At 46.7% G+C, this 20,273-nt stretch overlaps 1 protein-coding gene across 1 annotated transcript in view; it reads left to right on the forward strand.

Moving 5' to 3' along the window:
* The first annotated feature begins 3,064 nt into the window (after positions 1-3,064).
* MRPL16 (mitochondrial ribosomal protein L16) overlaps positions 3,065-20,273 on the forward strand; it is a 63,247-nt gene continuing 46,038 nt past the window's right edge. Inside the window, exon 1 of the mRNA XM_086953325.1 lies at positions 3,065-3,251. Coding sequence (XP_086809451.1) covers positions 3,188-3,251 — 64 coding nt within the window. The 5' untranslated portion in view covers positions 3,065-3,187. The remainder of the gene's footprint in view (positions 3,252-20,273) is intronic.

A 20,273-nucleotide genomic window follows, 5' to 3' on the forward strand; every position in this document is an offset into this window, starting at 1 on the left:
GGCTCCATGTAGAGATTGAAGATGATGAATTGCCCGATGGAGCAGGTATTCTGCAGGTGATGCACTGCTTTTGGGATCTTTGGCCCCCCTCTGGATGATCCAAAATTGGTTAGACAAGTAGGAGAAGAACCATTGAAGGACATTGCCGCAGTATCCCATTCGAGCCATCAGGCTATAAATGGAGGTGAGATGATCAGCAAAGTCGAAGACTGCTGAGAGGTCCAAGACTACCAGGAAGCAGGGATCATCGCTGCTCAGTTGGGCATTGTCTACTCTTTGTATGATTGATGTTCCCATGCTGCAAAGTGATCTGAAATCTGATTGGTAGTTGCAGTACCACAGCAAGGGTACCATCCACCCAGGCATAAGCAAGGAAAATGGCCCTTTTGAGATAGTAAAATACATCACTTATCTGGGTTCAATGGGCCCCTCAGAGCTCTGGGTCCCGGTACACTGCACCTGCTGTACCAATTGTAGCTACGTCCCAGGGTAGTCGCAGTGGATATCATTGGCATTGATATGTTTTTGGAAAACAGTGTAGACTTCTTTTCAGTGATCTTGCCAGTGATGGCTGGGTTGGTGATGAGGTGATCTCTTTCCCAGTTCCATGGTGCAGCAGGGCAGTCCTAATTCCAGTCCAGACAGGGTCTGAGTTCGGAGTGCCAGGGGTACCCTACTTATGCTCAGAAAATGCCCTCAGGGTGGGATGCAGTTTACAGCCAATGGTCTACCAGGTTCCCTCCCAACTGATGACTACTTCCTGCAAAGTGTGGCATCTGAGCATCACAGGATGCACCATTCTGTCCACTACTAATATGGCAGGGCCACTCTCCCAACATGTGGAGTACCCTAATCCAGCCCAGAGGTGTGGCTACAAATGGGGCTACAGGTCCCTGGCAAACCGGTTTGGCAACTGGTTTCCCTCTCCTTATCCAGGTGCCAAACTGTCTGCCTGAACAATGGAGCAGGCCCTCTCCCAAGGGTTACCCATGTGTCCTTCAAACGTGGCTTCTCCTTTGAAACTCATCTTTTGGACCAACACCTGCATGGCTTGCTGCAGGAGGAAGGTGATACCTCCTTCCAGAGTAGGCCCCTACTGCATCCTTTCCTGGGAGTCATTAACACATCTCGCCAGGAGGGGAGACAGCTATCTTGGCTACAAGAGCCTATGTGAAACCACTATGGGCACAGGGGACTAAAAGCAACAAAGGGGCAACTTGGTTAAAGTTGCCCACCACAACTTGTTACATTAATTTCAACCAGTGAATCAAGTTGGACTTAACGTACCAAATTGTTTGATACCTTGGTTGACCCACTTAGGTGGCAACTTTTCAGAGTTCGCACAGTTGTGGGAGTAGTGTGTAACTCTGCACTCGCCGATTGGTTGGCCAAGCTTTTCCACAGTATAAACAACAGTTTCGCATTTTTTCCTATCAGCACAAGTAAAATTAAATGATATGCAGCACCCTGCCTTAGTACTCGATACGCCTGCCATAGAGGTGGCTTTTTCATATACCAGGGGGAAGTCTGGCTTTGCCATTACTTTAAATTGCAAAGTTGGTCTAACAGTTTAAATTGCTCTTCCAACCTGCAAATGGAAGGCTGGGAATCTTGTTTTACTCATGTCAAACTCAGGGTGGCAGAACCAGTGCTGCATTCCATGAGGGGACCCTCTAACTTACATGCCCTGGGTACCATTACCTGGGGACTTACAGGTAAGTTAGCGTAGCCAATATGGTAAGAGCAAATTTGCCATACAAGTTTAATTGTAAGGGCACAGGCACTGAGGTCTGGGTAGCAGGGCTCAGTGCACTCTCAGAGTCGAAAAACCAGCAGCAGCATCAGTCCAAAAACTTGGGGATGACCATACAAATAGAAGCCCTTCCTTACACACAGGAAACAATTCTTCTTACTAGCCATGATGTCTCTTGATTTTGATTTTACTTTGCTGCATAAATGTAACCCCTTACATCCATGTTTTGGTATAACAAATATACATGAAAAAGTGTCACGGCATAAACCATACTAGCAGGTGCGCAGAGTATAATATGCTATTGATTACCACTGCTGAGGGAGTGGAGAGGCATCATGCAAACATGCCGATAAACCCAATTCAGGTGTGAGACTCCTAATTGCTTAAGCCAAAAATGTCTTTATTTTAGCTGCCTCTTGTCTAAAATTGCATATGTTTCAATATAAGTCAATGAGTACATTACCCCTTTTTTCTAGTTTTATAACGTTAAAGTGTTTGATCATGACTCAGGAGAGCTGATGGCCACCCTCACACAACAAATTCAATGAGTAACTCTGCACATCTGCATACATATATTGGTCTGCAATTGTTGTACCTGCTTCTTTCTATAAGACTACTTTATCACATTGGGTGAGGTCCAAACAATTGTTAGACTTTTATGAATGAAATAGACTCCTTGGCCTGAATTTGTGCAGTTCACAATTTGAGTCTGTGGCATTTGGTGAATGTTGGTTTATAATTTCCCTAAATAAATATTGCAATAGCTGGGATGAACTTGAGGGCAGGCAGTGAGAGAATGGGGTACATTGTTTGCAGCTGTTTGCTGTGACTATACTGGTTTACCAGTGAGAGCTGCCAGGATTTCCAGTCCAGTTTTCTACCGGCACCATGATGTCCTTGTCAATACAAAATAAGCAAAGTCAACCAAAGCTGGTATTTTTGCCTCATTCTGCACATAGTTCGAACTGCGAATATAAACAGAAAGCACTAAATGTGTTCTAGTTCTGTGTCAATGATCCATGGCTAGTAATTAAAGGAAACCCGGGCAGAACATTCACGTTACAAATGAATAAATACGATTTAGTTTTCAGTCCTACTTAGAATCAGATCCAGGCCTTTGTAGGCTCTTGAAACAACAAAGAATGACCGGTATCTTTCTCTTGCAGAGTTGGAAACCCTGGTTTCTAGTCGCACAGCCCCACTCTTCCCTCTGGATCCCCCACTCCAACATGGCGGTTGACCGGGACTCTGAGGAGCCTGGACGCTTCCGGTGGACGCTCCGCTCCGGAAGTAGATGCCTCCGGTAACCTTCGCGTCATGGCCGCTTCCGCAAAGATGGCGGCGTCCGTGTGAGGGACTCGGGTACCCTTCTTCTTGGCGCTTCCCTGCACGCTACGCTGCCTGTGCCCTCCTGGACTCCGGGGGTGACAGACCATGACGCTGTTGTCCGGCTGCGCTGGGCTGGGGCGCCGCCTGCTCCTCCTCGCGCCCTCGGCAGGTTAGAGGACTCAGCTGGGGGTGTATGTGGGGAAGTCACATAGAGGGGAGTGGGGGTCTCCTTGAACCTTCCTTGGGTGGGAGGGGGGTGGTGATTGGAATCACGAAGTGTTGTTATATACCTCCAGTGACGTCATAACTTGGATAACGTATCCAGGCCGGCTGGCTACGTGACGTCACATCTGCATCATCACGCTGTACTTCACATCCTTGCCTCGTGGCATCGCTATTCCATGCCCTTGTAAGTGCGGGTACTTGCAGGAGGTTACACTAAACAGCAACAACCTAATGCATTCTGGGATATGTGCATCTAATCGAGGTAACACAGCTCGGACAGTGTGTAAAAGTAAAGCTCAGGCCTAGAGCATTGCATACCTGCTAACAGCCCTGCAAAAAATCTGAAATCTGTGAGTGATATATGTTTGGCGTTGTCGTAACTCGCCCTATCATCCAGTGTGTTACAACTAGCATATTAACAAGGGCGGCCCCACATAGCGATAGAAATATCGCCGGCTATTGCTGAAAATTATCGCCATGATAACGCTATATTTACAATGCATAGCGCTAAAGCGATAATATTCCAGCGATAGCGGTGTTTACCATGGAATATCTCTGGTTTTCCAGCGATGTTCCATGGAAAACAGCAATACCATTGCTGGCACGACCCTGTGGTATTAACAGCATAACCCACCTACTGTTATTAGTATTGCTTTAGTCTAGAATTTAACAGACGTTAAATTCCAGCGTTTAGGCCGAGGTAGCATAATTTTTTTTATCGCTGCACCTCCTTGTTATTATCGCGATATTTTCATGTTTTGTTTTCACAGCCACGCCTTCTTTGCATCTCATTAGCGATGCGAGACAAGGCTGTGAAAAAACGGGCTCTCGGTGAAAGAAACACGCGCTAGCATGTCCTTGATATTGCGATATACTTATCGCCCAAAAACGAACGCTAAAGCGGCGATAATTATATCGCCAGCCCTTGCTAATATGCCCCTAGATTGGTTAAAGACACATATTCGCATAGGCATTTGGGGACGAATAGATACAGATGGACGCCCGCAGAGCGACTGGCCGCTTCAACTCTATCATGCAATTGACTTTTTGTCCACTTTTAGTGGTATACTAGAACAAGCATTTACAAAACCAAAAGGTCTTGCCTCTGTGATCTACTGGCATTGCCAGTAGGGTTTAGCCACGCTGCACAGCATCTACGATGTTTACCGCGTGGCTGAATTTTAAACGAAATAAGTCTTTGATGCAAGCTCCACACTGTTTTATAGGCACACACACTACGCATACGCTCACCTACGAATTGACATAAGCAATTTTATTTCTTTTTAGTTACCAATCCTCATTGGGTTGGTAACTAAAAAATAAAATGCATAGCCGCCAAGACTTGGAGCAATTTGCCCCTCCATCTCCGAACATCACCCTCCCTGGCAGAATTCAGAAAGAAACTCAAGACCTGGATTTTTGACGGATACATCACACCCACAGCCCCCAGATACCCCTTGGGTGACAGTGCTGCACTATACAAATGCTGGCTGGTTGATTGATTGATTGATACCTGCCAACTTTAACCAAAATCTTACCCTGTGATTAGTGGAGCAGGGCCTAGTGCCAAGAAGGATCCACGTGGCACTTTGGACCCCACCCTGCCCCCCAAGCTCTCTCCTTCAAAAATGTAAAGCTTACTGAAGCTATTGCCTATGTCCTGGGGTGTTTTCACACCCTTTAATGGACGTTAAAAGCCTCGGAAAACAAACTGGACATCCACTATTTACAGGGGTTTTCAACGTGGCACTTTGGACCCCACCCTGCCCCCCAAGCTCTCTCCTTCAAAAATGTAAAGCTTACTGAAGCTATTGCCTATGTCCTGGGGTGTTTTCACACCCTTTAATGGACGTTAAAAGCCTCGGAAAACAAACTGGACATCCACTATTTACAGGGGTTTTCAACTCGTTTTCCCTGCAACAGTGTGATATTGGCTCCTCATTGGGTGGCCGTGTGACGAGAGCCGATCTTGCATGTCTCATGGCGGCACCTTGTGAGTTGGCAGGCCTGAAATGTGAAAAGGTGTTTTTTTATATATAAGACAAGAAGCGTTGGGAACTGACACAATTGGGTGGCATAAAAGCCACACAAGGGAGGATGGAAAGCCAAAGCAACAGAGTGGTGGGTGGGAGGTACAGGAAAGGAACACAGATGGCTAGGGTGGGAGGGTGCAACACGGAGAGTTCAGGGAGAGAAGCATACGGATGACGGAGAACAACACAGAGTTCCCCAGGGGGAAGACAAGTAAATGAGGACAAGAGTGAAAACACACACTCAGAAGAGCTTGAAAGAAAAAATACTGCTTGCATAGCAATTATTGGAAGCAAAAATGCAATATAATCAAATCAATTGTAAAACGCAATGCTCCTTGATAGGAACAACTACAAGACTGACAAGCCGAGACATGAATAATCAGGCAAATGAAAGGACAAGAAAGCCACAGAATGATAACCTTTGGGTGGGTTCCAAGTCTCTCTACGTACTTGGCAAGCCTGTCCAGTATTCTTGACAAAAAAGCTAGGGTAATAAGGCTATAACCCAGTGGCTGTTCGCATTAAAAGACATAGCTTGAATATTGAGGTCTTCATTCACCGAACTGTGTGATGATTGGTAAATCTCCTTTTGTTTCAAATGCTTTATCATATCAGTAGACTCGTTTGGGGCTCCTATTTTACGTGTGTGCAGAAGAAAGAGTAGCAAGAATCAATCTTTCAGCCACACAGCAGGCATAAACGTGGAGACTCGTTTCAAGAGGACGTGTACAGGACACATCAATGACTTATAATCAAAGAAGATGGTGCAGGTCTGGTCACCTATACCGACCGATTGCGCTAATCTCGCGAGAGAACAGAAGAATGGGAAGAGAGCACATGAGTTTTGCTTGTAAGAAAATATGTGTGTTGCTGTTCCTTTTCCAATTGGAATTGACGAGCAATTATAGTCAGGTTCTGTCATGAACTCTGTGGTTCAGACAGGGCCTCCCTTCACTTATACCCTTTTATGATTTATGGGCTCTGAGGAGAGTCCTGCTGGTTAAGTGCTCATAATCCATGGGTTCTGCCCTGTTTTGGGACATGTGTTCCCTTCTAGGCAACTGGCCACACTTGCATGAAAATACATTTTCCATGTGATCCCCAAAATTCACATTTCCAGCACCAACTGGGTCAGAGAAAATATTTTCGGGGTTGACACTACACTGCTATGGGTTCCTAATAATGTCTGTCACTTGTCTGTAATACAGCTGTAACAGCTCTTTCCTGTCACCCTACCCATGTGTAACTGGTGATTCCACAATTCACATTGGTGATGGGAGAAAATTAGCTCTTACCCCAATTAAAATAACATGATAGACTCAGACAATCTGCGGGTGGGAGCCTACATTTGTTGGTGTTTAAACTGAAATCAGGGTGTAACCTGCAAATTGCAGTTGACTTGTAGCCACTTGTAATTATCTGTTGCTTTCGTTTTTGTTCAGTAGAGGCAATCATTAGAAATAGAATAAAAAGAGAACCCCTTTTTTTTTTATCCATAGAAGTGTTTCTAACCCTTCTTTCAGAATCTAAGAAAATACCAGCCCTTTCTAGGTGTTTCCTTCATTTCAGCCAGTCCAGCCACAGTTAATATATTAAGTCCAAGTATAGAGTGCGCAACAGCCTGACGCAGCCTCTCTCTAGTCTCTGGCTATCGAAAAAGACCCTCGTCTTCAAACAACTTAAATTTACAGGGGCAGATTTACAAGGACTGGCGCATCCCTGCATATCAGCAAGGGATGCGCCAGGTTAGATGTGTCACACAAGTTTACCCATGCGCCACCACAGATGTGCTGCATTTACAATGCAAAAACAACAGTTGATGGACAAAATGCAGAACAATGTCATACATTCACCCCCAGTACAGAGATCTGGGTCTAAATCCATCACTTGTTTTGCTCACCATGCCATTTCAGTTTGAACCCAGCCATGTACAAAATCAGTCTTGACCTTGTGCCTCATGGGAACAGTCCAGCCCGAACTGCCAAGTCAGGTCCTTCCTGGACTGTAAACAACCATCCTAGGAACAGTTTCGTGGTATCACCCCTCTTCAGCCAGGATAGCTTCATTCCAGTGGCATGGAGAGCACGGGACTCACTTCTGAGCGCAAGGATAAACAGATGCGTGACGCATCTGATGGTGTAAGGGCTGTGCATTGCTGGAGTCGTGTCGCAAGCGCAACGCAACTCCAGCAATGCTCAGGGGCTGACCATACCTAACATGCTCCGTCATGCCTTACGCCTGCTTCAAGCAGGTGCAGGGTTTTGACGCAACCAGTCGGAAAAGTGACTTAGTGAATTCTTGTAGATTTCACTGCATCACTTTTCCGAGGCTTTTTCCGATGGAACGCCCACCCTGCATACATAAAACCTGACACAGGTTTAATGTGGCGCAGGGCTTTACAACGTGATGCATCTCCCTAGATGCGTCACATTGTAAATAAGGCGCAACATGGTGCATGGTTTAGGCCTCCGCTGCGTCACAGAAGTGACACAACTGTGGTGTAAATGTGTCGCAAGGGGCTTGTGAATCTGCCCCACAGGATTAATACTCTTTTGCTCTTCAGTAAATGTTGCTGTAGAGCTCTCTTCCTTGCTTCCAGTCGCTTTATCTCTCCTCATGTAATTTGCAAATCTGTGCATCTCACCAAGTATAATTGTAGGCTTTCGGGCATCATTATGATCTAAGTTAGTGCTGCAAAGCAAAAACACAATCAGTGAAACCGTTGTATAATCTGCTCTAATAGAAGGACCATCGATCTGGTCACAGTGTCTTTCAATTATCATATGAAGAGTGAGGGGAAGGATGTGCTCTCAGTTGGATCTCCCAACAGCCGTAGGCAGAACCTCAATAGCAAACTTCCAGAGGATCAGATATAAAGAGTACGTTTTTGTGAACAAAGTTTGAGGACCACTTGTGTTGCTCCTAAGTTTGTTCTGAAGGTCCAGTAGGACATGGATTCTTAAAGGTAATAATGTAGTTTGCCAGTGGTGAATGTACCTGACAGAACCAGGCAAATGTTCAGTTTTCTCCACTTCTATATCTTCTACATTAGGAGATTGTTTTGGTTTTTAGACAGTAACTTTTAATTCTCGAACCCTTCCAGAGTCCCTTGCAGGCAGAGTTCAGGAAGCAACTCCACCTCCCCCTCGATTCTTCCTCTCTAGCCCGTCCCTCTTCATTCATCCTCTTCTCTTCCCTGCCCCCCTCTTTTTAGGTCTCGCCTTTACCATTGCGCAGGAATGGGAAATGGGGAGAATTCAAGTCGGCAAAATCCTCTTCAAACCACGGGCTTTCAGCCGCGGTTTTCTTTAAGTCGTGAATCACGTGATTAAACATGCACGCGCATCGGCAGCATTTCTCCTGCAGGCTCGCAAAAGGCTCTCCTCCCTCCCCACATCAAAGGCATCAATCACCCTCCCACAGGCTTCCCCAGCGATGCCCCGCCCCCTGCTTCACACCCAGGCCATCTGTTCCCTGCCAGACCTCTCACACCTCCGTCACAGCATGCCTGTGTACTTCAAAGGCTTATCACTTCACACGGCCGGGTGCAGGCCGTGCAACCAGAGCACTTCAGTTGGTGTGCATCCCCCCTCCCAGCACTGCCTTGTTACTCTCGGCAGCCGTGAGTCCCTAAACACTTTTTATATTTAATTAGCAGCAGCAGCATTTCTCCTGCGCCAGGCCACATTAAAGGCTCTGTGCCACTTTCACCCACACAGCAACACTTACAGACACGCAACACCACTCACACCACTGCAAGCCCACTATCACCCACGCAACACCACACTCACCCACGCAACGCCACTCACTCACTCGCGCAAACCCACTCACACCCACGCAGTGCCACTTTCACCCACACAGCACCACTTTCAGACACGCAACGCCACTCACACCCACGCAAGCCCACTATCACCCACGCAATGCCACACTCACCCAAGCAGCGCCACTCACCCAAGCAGCGCCACTCACCCAAGCAGCGCCACTCACCCAAGCAGCCACACTCACACACCCAAGCAACACCACTCACACATGCAACACAACTCATCCACGCAACCCCACTCATCCACTCAACCCCACTCATCCACTCAACGCCGCTCATCCACTCAACGCCGCTCATCCACGCAACGCCGCTCACCCACGCAACGCCACTCACCCACGCAACGCCACTCACCCACGCAACGCCGCTCACCCACGCAACGCCGCTCACCCACGCAACGCCGCTCACCCACGCAACGCCGCTCACCCACGCAACGCCGCTCACCCACGCAACGCCGCTCACCCACGCAACGCCACTCACCCACGCAACGCCACTCACCCACGCAACGCCACTCACACACACAACGCCACTCACCCACGCAACGCAACTCACTCAAAGCCACTCACACACACGCAGTGCCACTTTCACCCACACTGTGCAGTGCACAATAGGTCTCGCAGTAGGAAAGTTGGAGCTATTGGTTTTGTAAATGACAAAGCCCTTTATGTTTTTAAAATGAAAACAATAATAAAAGGCATTGTTATTTTTTCCTTTTTCTCACCCCATAACCTCTCCTTCTCCCCACCTCTAACTCTCCATCTCACTCGCCTGTCTGGGCACTCATCTTGACTGTGGTATGCAGACCATAGAGAGGCAAGTGCTTATTCTGGGAGCCCATGCTCCAGAAATTTTAAGTTTATTGCATAAAACATTATTCTGGATTTGTAGTGGTAGCCAAAGGTGTGTTTTAATGTAGTTTTAATGTGGTCACTTTTCTTCCAATTGATATCCAGCCTTCATGCCCGATTTTTTATGTGCTGCCATCTGTAACACAATTTGAGTATCCCCATTTGTAGCACTGTAGTAATTCAGCTTTACAATGACTTGATCTGTTGTGTACAGCGATAGGATTTAATGGAAAGTTGTACAGTGTTTTATGTCTTTGTCATTATGTCTAATATACTGCAGCTCCTCACATTTTTGTTTTGGGGTGAGCTATGTGGGCATTGAAAATGGATCTTGCGGGGGAGGAGCCAAGATGGCGATCGGGACGGACGTCTGAGCTCCCGGCTCCGTGAGCCACCAACCTTTGTCACGAAATCCTGCCTTTAATCCTGGCGCACACCGTGCCAAAATGACGAGACAAACGTGCAGAAACGACTGGCTTCCCATCGAGGTCTCCGCCGCCTGAATCGGTGCAGTATTCACTGCTTTCCTCGTTCTCCGGAGCTGCCCGGGCAGCTACACTGAACGCTACCGCCGGCCATTACGTGACCGAGCTGGTTGGACGAGCGGGGGTGGTGCCGCTGCCTACAGGAGTGTGACGACCTCGGCGATGGACTGCTTGGCTCCTTTTCGACACTGATTTATTCGCCCTGGCCGAGGTACGTCTACATGCAAGTGCTGCCTCCAACGCGGCGCTTCCCCCCGCTCTGCAGCGCTTTGTCTGGACCTTCCCCGTCCGGGGGTGCATTGCGGCGGTGGCTCCTTTGCTTTGGTGGGAGAGGCTGAGAGACTCTCATGTTATACGATCCCCTATCTGTGGGCTGCACTTCCACCGTGTATTAACGCCGGCTTCCAGGGGGGTTTGTTCGCCTCCCCCTTCACCACCGCGAAATCCGGAGTGGCGGCGATGGCGCCTGGCTCACGGGACGGGGGTCAGATTGCTCCGCCACCCCTGCTGCATACTGCCCTGCCTGATCCCGGACTAGAGGAGGACCCCGGTGCATCGCCGCCCGCAGCGGATGGCTTACTACCCCAGGACTCCCTGACTTATGGGGACATTCTGCGCGCTATCGCAGACTTGGGGACAACATGGCGGCGGACCGTCCAGGAGCTGACGGAGAGGATCGAGGGAGCATTATCCTGTGCCTCCCAATCGGGGCAGGCTGTCCCCCCGCCGCTTTCAGTGCAGTCCGGAAAGGTTACACAGTCGAGCTCTGAGAGGGAAATGGTGAGCAGTGCCTCTGGCTACAGTGTGGGAGATCTTCCCCTCGGAGGGGCTCTGGATACAATGTTGCCCCCCACTCTGGGGACCGTGCCTCAATCTCCATGTCTATCGACCTTCCAGAGCCTGTCCCTCCCTGGAGACTTGATTTCTGAAGCCGTGTCTCTGCAGTTGCTGAACCTGTGCTGTCCGGTGACGGAGGGGGTGTTTTACAGACTTATTGCTGGCACTGGTGTTGTTCGGGGTCGCTCCTCTCCGTCTCCGGAATACCATGCTTGCCTGGAGAGGCCATTTTGTCCCTTTGTTCTTCCCAGTGAGAGCTCGCGGCAATGGCCAGCCCGGGCCGGATTTTGCCGTTCGGGACAGGGCTGAGTTTCCTTCTTGTACCGGTACCGATGGAATGGCCACGCCTGGAGAAGTTTCATCGATCGGGCCAGGGTTGAAGTGGCCCCTCATTTCGGCTAGTTAGATCGGCTGGCGGTGACCTGGACTGTTTCTCGTTTAGATTTGGTGCTTGATTTGCGCTTGTAGCCTCCTCCCCAGTTGGGACCTGTGTCTATCCTGTACAATTGTGCTCTTTTACGATGGGAGGGGGGTTTTGTCTGGGTCCGGGATCCGATGGGTGATTATTGCTGATTAGCCTTAACGTATGCCCCTCTATCGGGTCATGCTTGGGGTGAGTACTTATACAGTGTTTATTCGTGTGGGCTGCCCAGGGACTGAAACTGCTCCTGTACATGTTGTGTACACATATTGTGTATTGTTTTCTTCCATCGCTTCGATTGTCGCAAATTAGTGCAGCTCAGTCGCTTTTGGAGTCGGAGGCTTCGGTGTGGGCACGTAGTGGATGGCTGGGATCCCGGGAGTTCTGAGGCATAGAGGGCTCCTCCCCCCGCCTTTTCCTTTTCGGGGAGTGGTTGATTAGCTTGTCCTTTTCTCCCTCCCTGAATCCAAGAGTGATGTTTTTCCTTTTCTTTTTCTTCTTCTTCTTGTTTCCTTCCTTTCTTCCTCTACACTTCTCGCTGTTCTTTCTCCTCGTTTCCGACTTTCTTCTTCCTAAATTTCGGGTTTATGGGGCGACAGGCACGCTGCTAGGGGGGGGGGTAGTACATAGCCTCTGCATGTGTGCAGGGTGGGGGGTTATTGTTCCTTTTTGTTAGTTTCTATGGGACCTGTTTTGTTCTTTCTATGTTTTTCACTTACCTTCCATGTTGGGAGTGCTGGGTGTAGGGTGGCAGTGGAAATGTGACTGGGTCATGGGCGCTACGACGTGGCATAACTATCGTGTGGCCATCCTGCCTGGCGGGGACTTGATTATCGCATTGGGATTTGCTTGATACAGACGCTAACATCAGGTCCCGCCTGCATGGACTTTGCTTATATCCTCTTTCTTAGTACGGAATACTACGACCTGATCTTCATAGTTGCATAATGAAAATTTAAAATTTAACCTACAACTATCCTGTGGCACGGTGCTGTGTAATCCTCAGTCTTTCTCCTGTAAATGTTTACGATTCTGATACAGTGCTGTGTCGCCATAATGTATGCTATCGTGCTAACTGCTTGTTCGTGGCCGGCCGGAGGGTTGTAGGCCCGTATATGTTATTGCTTCTTGTGCACAATAAAGGTTTTCAAAAATTTAAAAAAAAAAAAGAAAATGGATCTTGCAGCAGAATCTCATTGAGATATACAAATGTCGCCTTCATCCAGTTATAGAGTTTATACAAACACTCTGATATTGGCCTTCTTCCCATTGTTTCTTTACCAAGCAAAAGAAGATATGTTTCAAGCACATGCATGTCGAATTGGAGGTGATTGTATGGCCGAACGTTACTGGTATGATAACCTTGTTACCCCTTGCTTCTGAGTACATTATTTCTCACTTACCCAGCATGTTTTCCTGCCACCAAGCAGGGTTCTCCGCTCTCCTGGAGATGGGGATCAATCAAATTTCAACTTCATTATAACATGTTTGACTTCTATGTGCTTATCCAGGCCACACAGAATCTCTTGGTTTGTGGTATTTGGTTATCAGTGATGGGTCACAGGACCTTTTACCCTCACCTCAGATTAATTGTATTGTATTGTATTGATATTGCGCTTACTACCCCTGATGAGGCGTTGAAGCGCTTTTCCGGCGAGTTGCATGCTACTCCGGGACCCATAGAGAATTAGTGTTGAATTAGTATAGTGAAACATGCAAGTACATTTTAAGTGGTGGATAGGTTAGTCAGTTATTTGGATTCGGATTCGGAAAGATAGCAGAATCTTGAAGCAAACTACTCCGGAAACCCAAAAAGGATTAGTGCTGAATTAGTATAGTGAAATATGAAAGTAATTTGAGTGGTGGATATGAACACAACCCTGCCCTTCATCATAAGTGATCTTGCATGAACAGCAGACGAGGTTGAATCCTCAAAGAATCCAGGGTCCTGTTTCCTGTCTGGTCCTTACCATCCATGGCAAAGTGATTACATTGTTTCTGAATAGTATTATTTTGTAGCAACTGTATCCATTGTGTGGGGTTTGTAACTGTACCGTTTGACATAGGGTCCCTAGTATAATTCCTATACATACTGCTGAGCTTGTTTCTTGGGACAACACTTTCACCACTGGGGCAGTGGGAAATGGGACAGGCACTCTCATGGCATATTTTTTGGTCCGGACCAGTAGTTTCCATGCAGGTTTCATTTTTAAAATCCCCTACCACATCTTGTAGCTTGTACGCAAGTTGCAAGTGTCTGTACCAACCATGACTATTTGTACTTGAGAGGCCTTTTTTACTGTCACACTTGTGTCTGCTAAATCCTTCTCTTTTAGAGCTAGTTTATTATTATTATTATCACCTTGTTCTTAAGGCTTCATATTAGCTAGGGGTATCAATCTATTGCTACAAATCACATTTGACTCTAAGTAGACTTGTGATTCTGTAGACAAAGTGTCGGAACTGTCACTTAACGAAGGAGCAGTCTTAAGTGTGCTGTAAGTGTCAGTTGCAATCTTGGAGCAGTCATGACTAATTTGCTTGTTTGCTGCCCTTTTTGTTAAAAGCTTAGCTTCCTTTGGAGCCTTCGTACGAGATTTCAATGTCCTCCACGGATTTAAACGAGATTCAACTACTTCTAACATGACTTCTATGTCCCTCAAAGTGCAGTTCTCATATACATGTTTTACCATCTTTTTTGGTCTTGCAACTCTCTGTAAACTCAACAGCTTTCCTCTTGCACATTACAACATACTATAAATTAAAGGTGCAAAGTGTGTAAGGTATAGTCTGACGACGACACTTAAGAGATCCATATCTCATCAACAACAAAGTAGTCTAGAAAGGTGGTAATATGTATATCCTAGAAAAATAACTGTTAGTACAGCACATATATTTAAGCACACTATAACCACTTTATTGGATTGGCCCCTCAAGGAAACAGACATTTCCTACTTGCTTGTATATGCATTATATTCAATGTACATTTCTCTTAGTTATCACTGTTGTAGACCTTTCAGGCCAGGGCACTCTGTAAGAATGTGGTCTAAAGTTTCTATATTAAGTTAATACAAACAACAACATTATTATTTATATTTCCCTCCACTGACTAACAAATGAACTTAATTTAAATGATTATTATTGTACATTCTACCAATTAGTCAATTTAATCCTGAACGGAGAGATTTTTGAGTAGCAGGCAATATAAAAAGTTCACTTAACCATACACCTATCTTTGGGTTGCTGAGAAAATACATATCATCAGCAAATCTCTCAGATCGAATATTTGCCTGAGTTGTTCTAGCTCAGTGGGACCTTAATTCCAGCTTTGCAGCAAATTATACTGACTCTGGCACTAGTCTTTACTTAGTCATGCTGATTAGTCTAGAATTAGAGCAGTTAAATTCTTTCCAAATAATAACTGCTGAAGAATTAAATAAATACAGTCCACTATCACCCTTCTTAAACCCTGCAGGAAACCTAAATCCAGATCGATTTAGGAAGAGATGAAGCCCTACTAAGCAGCAATTCTGCAAATCAGTACCTTCAATTAAGTCTAAAGCTTTTGAGCCAGAATGGTTGAAAACAATAATTGAATACATTAGACGAGAGACAAGTCTGCTTAAAAAATGTTAACGACGCATAACCTTGTTCATCTCGCATACCAGTTAATGAAGTATAATATGCCATAACAGTATTAGGCTAAGTGTGTAACTAGGTCCGGAATGTGATTGACAAAATACAAATCTATCAAATATAATTCCCAAGTACTTCTATGGGGGGATGCCAACCTCGTGAAACAGAAATTAATTAATTAACAAATAGGTATATATATTTTCATGATATCAACCAATTTCTAAATTTAGGAATTACAAACAGAAAAATAAATACCTTGCTTCTCTTTTTCCTTCAGTGGATCAGTGTTATAAACTCGAAACCCGTTCTTCATTCCACAGGCAAAACAACCGTGGTTCTAATGAGGCACTCTGCTTGCTCTGCCTATTGTGCAGTATGTCAGGACTGTATCCCATTACCCCCTCACTCCCTAATCAACCTCTGAGTGTGAGAGGTTTGTGCAGCGTGGTTGTACTTGATGTGAGTTGGTGGCCCAGTTCCAGGGTCATCGTGTATATGAGCTCAAGTATGCATGTCGCAATTGATGATACAGCTGTTTCCTTTGAAGGTAGATGCCTCCTCTTAGCCCCCCTGACACTGTGTGACTTTACCCATCTTTCTGCATCAGCCATTGCAGTTAGGTTGTTATGTGTCTGGGTTGGATAAGGAGAGAGGGGCTCTTTGTGCTCGCTCCATTGAATTAAGAACATTTAAGCAACACAGAGTGTATCGTGGAAGCAAAATTTACACAAAAGGCAAGGCCATTTCCTCTCACTTGGACTAATAAAAATGTGGTGTGCTCCAGAACATGTTTGACTGACTCCGATTGACCGATGCCTGCCTTGAAATTGATTTACAGCCATAGCAGGTATTATGGGATTATCAGCCTCAACATAGATTCTATAAATGTGCTCTTTTAGCTGGAGACTGAACTGTTCAACAGAGAAGATGCATTTGAATTTGGTTGATTCTCTCCAATTTACAAGTATTTCAACACCTGAATGGCTACTTGACCTGGCACCAATTGCCACTAACATATCTATCTATTCTATCTATTTATCCATCTATCTGTTTTTATTAATAAACTGTGCGATTACTTAAAATCTTTACAGTATAAGATACAATGAACTGCAGTAAAATACAATGAAATACCCCCCCCCCCCCCCCCGTCGCGCCCAACTCCAAGTAAAACCGAGAGTGCAGCTATATAGTTACAAAAGCTGACTATGTGAACTGCTTTTGTCCAGTCAGGGTTCTATTAAAAAAAGTAAGGATTTTGATTTCTCCATGAATCCACGCCTACTAGAGTCTCAGAGACGTGTAGAAGTTCGGCATCATCAGTCACGCTGCGGAGCCAGTTGACAGTGGGTAGGTTCTGCATCAGACCCTTGGCTGACCCAGATTAAATACCTCAGTCCGATGGTTCCAATTACTTTGTGACATCTCCCTGAATTAACTGTAAGCTGACGACTGTGGGGCGGCAGGGAAAGCGCTAAGCCCACTGTCGAGGCCCTTCGGATCAGTAGCCTTTAATTGGGAATCGAGGGCCGTTTTAACTTGGTAGATGAACTTGCCGACCCTAGCTAACAAGCAGGTCGTAGTTTCTGAGAAACACCAGTCTGAGGCCTCTCTGCATGTTCTGTGGCCCAGGTTCCATAATGCTGGGCGCAGCAATCGCTGTCGATCGCTGGCCAACTTTACGCAGCAACATAGCAGATGTAGCCAGGATTCTCTGTGATAGTTGCAAAGTTGGCAAGCAATGGCTCCGTCCGTTCGTGCCCAATTTGGGTTGAAGTCCGCGATCCTGAGGGCCAAAAGGCGCAGAAACAGAATTTTCTGTCTTGCGTGGGTTGTTAATGAATCTTGCAGGTATGGTTGGGGTTTGCCGGGAATATAGGACTTGTCCAGGGCCAGAGTTAGAGGGTTGTGCCGGAGCGAAGAAAGGTCAAGCTCAAAAGAGATGGACTGGACTTGGGCCCAGGCAGAATGTGGAATTTCGTGAAGATACAGGCTCCTTCCCTCGATTTTCAGAACATCAATGGCTAGTTCGACCTTGGAGTGCCATGGGGAGCCTGCATCGCCAAAAATGGTTTTTAGGAAGTGCTTTAAGGTGTTTTCGGGCGATTTTAGTACTCTAATATAATATTTTAGCCAATCCCCCAGTAGTGCCAACTCTGGTCGTTTCAGGCCTATTTCTAGTCTTAGCCTGTTGTTCCGTGACTGTCTAGGGGCCCGTAACACCATCTTATATGCTTTCGCCTGGGCCGCGTGGACCACTTTCTCGAATGCCCCTGGGTAGGCTATGTGGCCGTACGTGATGGCGGGGATCAGTTTAGCCCTAAGTACTGTCAGCATCGGTTCTGCTGAGGGACTGGCCAGGCCATGGCTTAAGCGTCTTAAAGACGATATTATTTTATGTTTAACTGCGGTGGCCCTCTCAGATACCCATATGCCCAGATAGTTGTAAGATGAGGCCGTGGTGATTCGGTGCTCCCCCAGGGACCAAGAAGCTTTTTGTTTTGTGATGGTGTTTGCCAAAAATTACTATCTTGGTCTTGCTCACGTTGATACATAAATTATTCTCCTTGTTGTAGGTGGCAAGACTATTTAAGGCTCTTTGAAGCCCTACCCTGGTGTGGTCCATGATTACTGTATCGTCTGCGTACTGGAGCATTCCCAGGACCAGCTTCCCCAGTCTTGGAAGTGCTAGGTTGGCATCTTCCAGGGCTTGCCCCATGTCCGCTGTATACAGATTAAAAAGTAGGGGGGCCAAAACGCACCCCTGCTTTAAACCAGAGTTGGTGGCAATTCTTGTTATTGTGATTGTAGGGCTTAGTTTCACCTGGACCCAGGTCCCCTCGTAAAGTGCTTTTATGGCTTTTAGCAGGGCTTTGGGGAGCCCCCAGGACTCTAGTTTTGCCCAAAGCCGGCTTCTGTTCACTCGGTCAAAGGCCGTAGAATAGTCTATAAAGCAACAGAACAGAGCCAACTTATTCCTAGTGTTAGCCTTCTTCGCGAGGTAAGTGAGCGCTATGATGTTATCCATAGTGGAACTGTTAGCCCTAAAGCCGGTGTGTGAGGGCGGAAGAATGCCGTTCTTATCCACCCAGGTCTCCAGGTCTTTTAAAAGAAGGCGGGCATATACCTTAGCTTCAATGTCAAGAAGGGCTATGAGTCTGTAATTAGCCGGGTTCAAGTGATCGCCTTTTTTATGAATGGGGAATAGAATTGAGCCTTTCCAGGAAGTTGGCAAGATTGCGGTTGCGAATGTGTGGTTGTATAAAGGAGTAAGTGTGGTTGCAAAGAAGGCTGGGGCGGTCTTAAAAACCTGGGCAGGGATCCCGTTTGGGCCGGGGGCGCCGTCGGTTCTGATGGCCTTGATGTGCTTTACTATCTCCGCCTCCGAAAATTTTCCGGGTCGGGTCGGTCTTGGGTCTTCTGTCAGGGCGCATTCAGTTTTGATGGTAGCGGCTGCCGCCTTGGACCACGCGGTTTTGCAGGGAGTTTGCCGATTTGGCTCACAGGTATACAGCCCCTTTGCATACTGTTCCCACACTTTCCCTGCAACACTGTTTTCCTTGTGCGCACCTCCAAGGGACAAGCTATTGATATAGCGCCAGAGCTTGCTGTTGTCTTTTTCTTTGATTAAGGAAAACACTGTCAGCCAGTTCTGTTCGGTCCGCTGTCTTTTCAATTCCCAGATTTTCTTTTTGTAGTTGGCTCACAAAACGGCAATGGGGGGCCCCCCTGGCAGGTGGGTGCCTTTCTTTTTTGCCCTAGCTGTCTTGTTGAGTGCACGCTTAATCTGACACAGGCTCTGCGTTTTTAAGCAACTTGGCCTGGTGTTTTTTTGGCAGCTTCTTGGTTGGTGAGTGTTGCCCAGGCACTTCAATATATCCTTGGTCAGTGTTTCCCATAGGTGTATGATATTCTCACTGTTTTGTAGCCTTCGTTCTACCTCCCTGCTGGCTACATAGGCCGAAAGTCTATGGCTGAGATTGGTCGACCATTTTATTCTTTTGAGAACTAGATGATGTTCTTCGCCTGTGGTCGTACCAATTACTTCGTGGGAATCCACCTGTTCACGTGTCAGATTAAATGTGGCACGAAGGGGCCTATGGTCGCTTTCGACTCTGTCATCCACAGTGAAATTGCAAAGTTTGTGAGCCAGTCCTTCATTGGTAAAGATATAATCTATAGTGGAGACGTTCCTAATGGTCGGATTAGCGATCCATGCGGGGTGGCTCATTTTTTGTGTCCCGTGGGTGGATTGCAAATTATAGTTTGCGAGAAGTTCAATCAATGGGGCTGACTTCTTACTTGGGGGTGCCACATCGATCAGGTCCAGGCCTCTCAGGTTAAAGTCACCCGCTATTATTACATCATGGTGCAAGCGGCTTATTAGTAGGTCTTCCAGAGCGATGGTGAGTGATTCCAGGACATGAGGGGATTGAAGTTTTGCTGGGTTGAGATAGCAGTTGATTAATAAAAGCGGGCGGGGTGTTTGATCCGCTCTCAACCCTTCTATTGTGATGGCTTGCAGGTCAGGTGACTCAAGATTTAGTTATTTTACATTGAATTTGCAGGCATGGCTTACGAAGATGGAAAGTCCCCCTGACGGGCGACCAAAGATTGTCCTTTTGGTTGCTGATTTAAAATGTTCGTAAAAGCCAGCTATTGGGGTCGTTGACCTCGCCCAGATCTCCTGAATGCACAATATGTCCCCCTGTGCAAGGTAATCAAGAGTGATCGTGTCCCTGAAAATATTAAGTAGCCCCGCGATGATAGTTAGCTTGCGATCTTGGCCCCTTGATGGATTTACGCGTGCTCTGTTTTCATGGGTGTAGGCAGGGTTAGGGGCCCTGTCTCCATGTGTTCTCCGTGTAAGCCAGTCCTTGCTGAGGCCTCTG

The sequence above is a fragment of the Lissotriton vulgaris genome, chromosome 1_2 (assembly GCF_964263255.1).
Source record: "Lissotriton vulgaris chromosome 1_2, aLisVul1.2, whole genome shotgun sequence".
Taxonomy (NCBI): Eukaryota; Metazoa; Chordata; class Amphibia; order Caudata; family Salamandridae; genus Lissotriton; species Lissotriton vulgaris.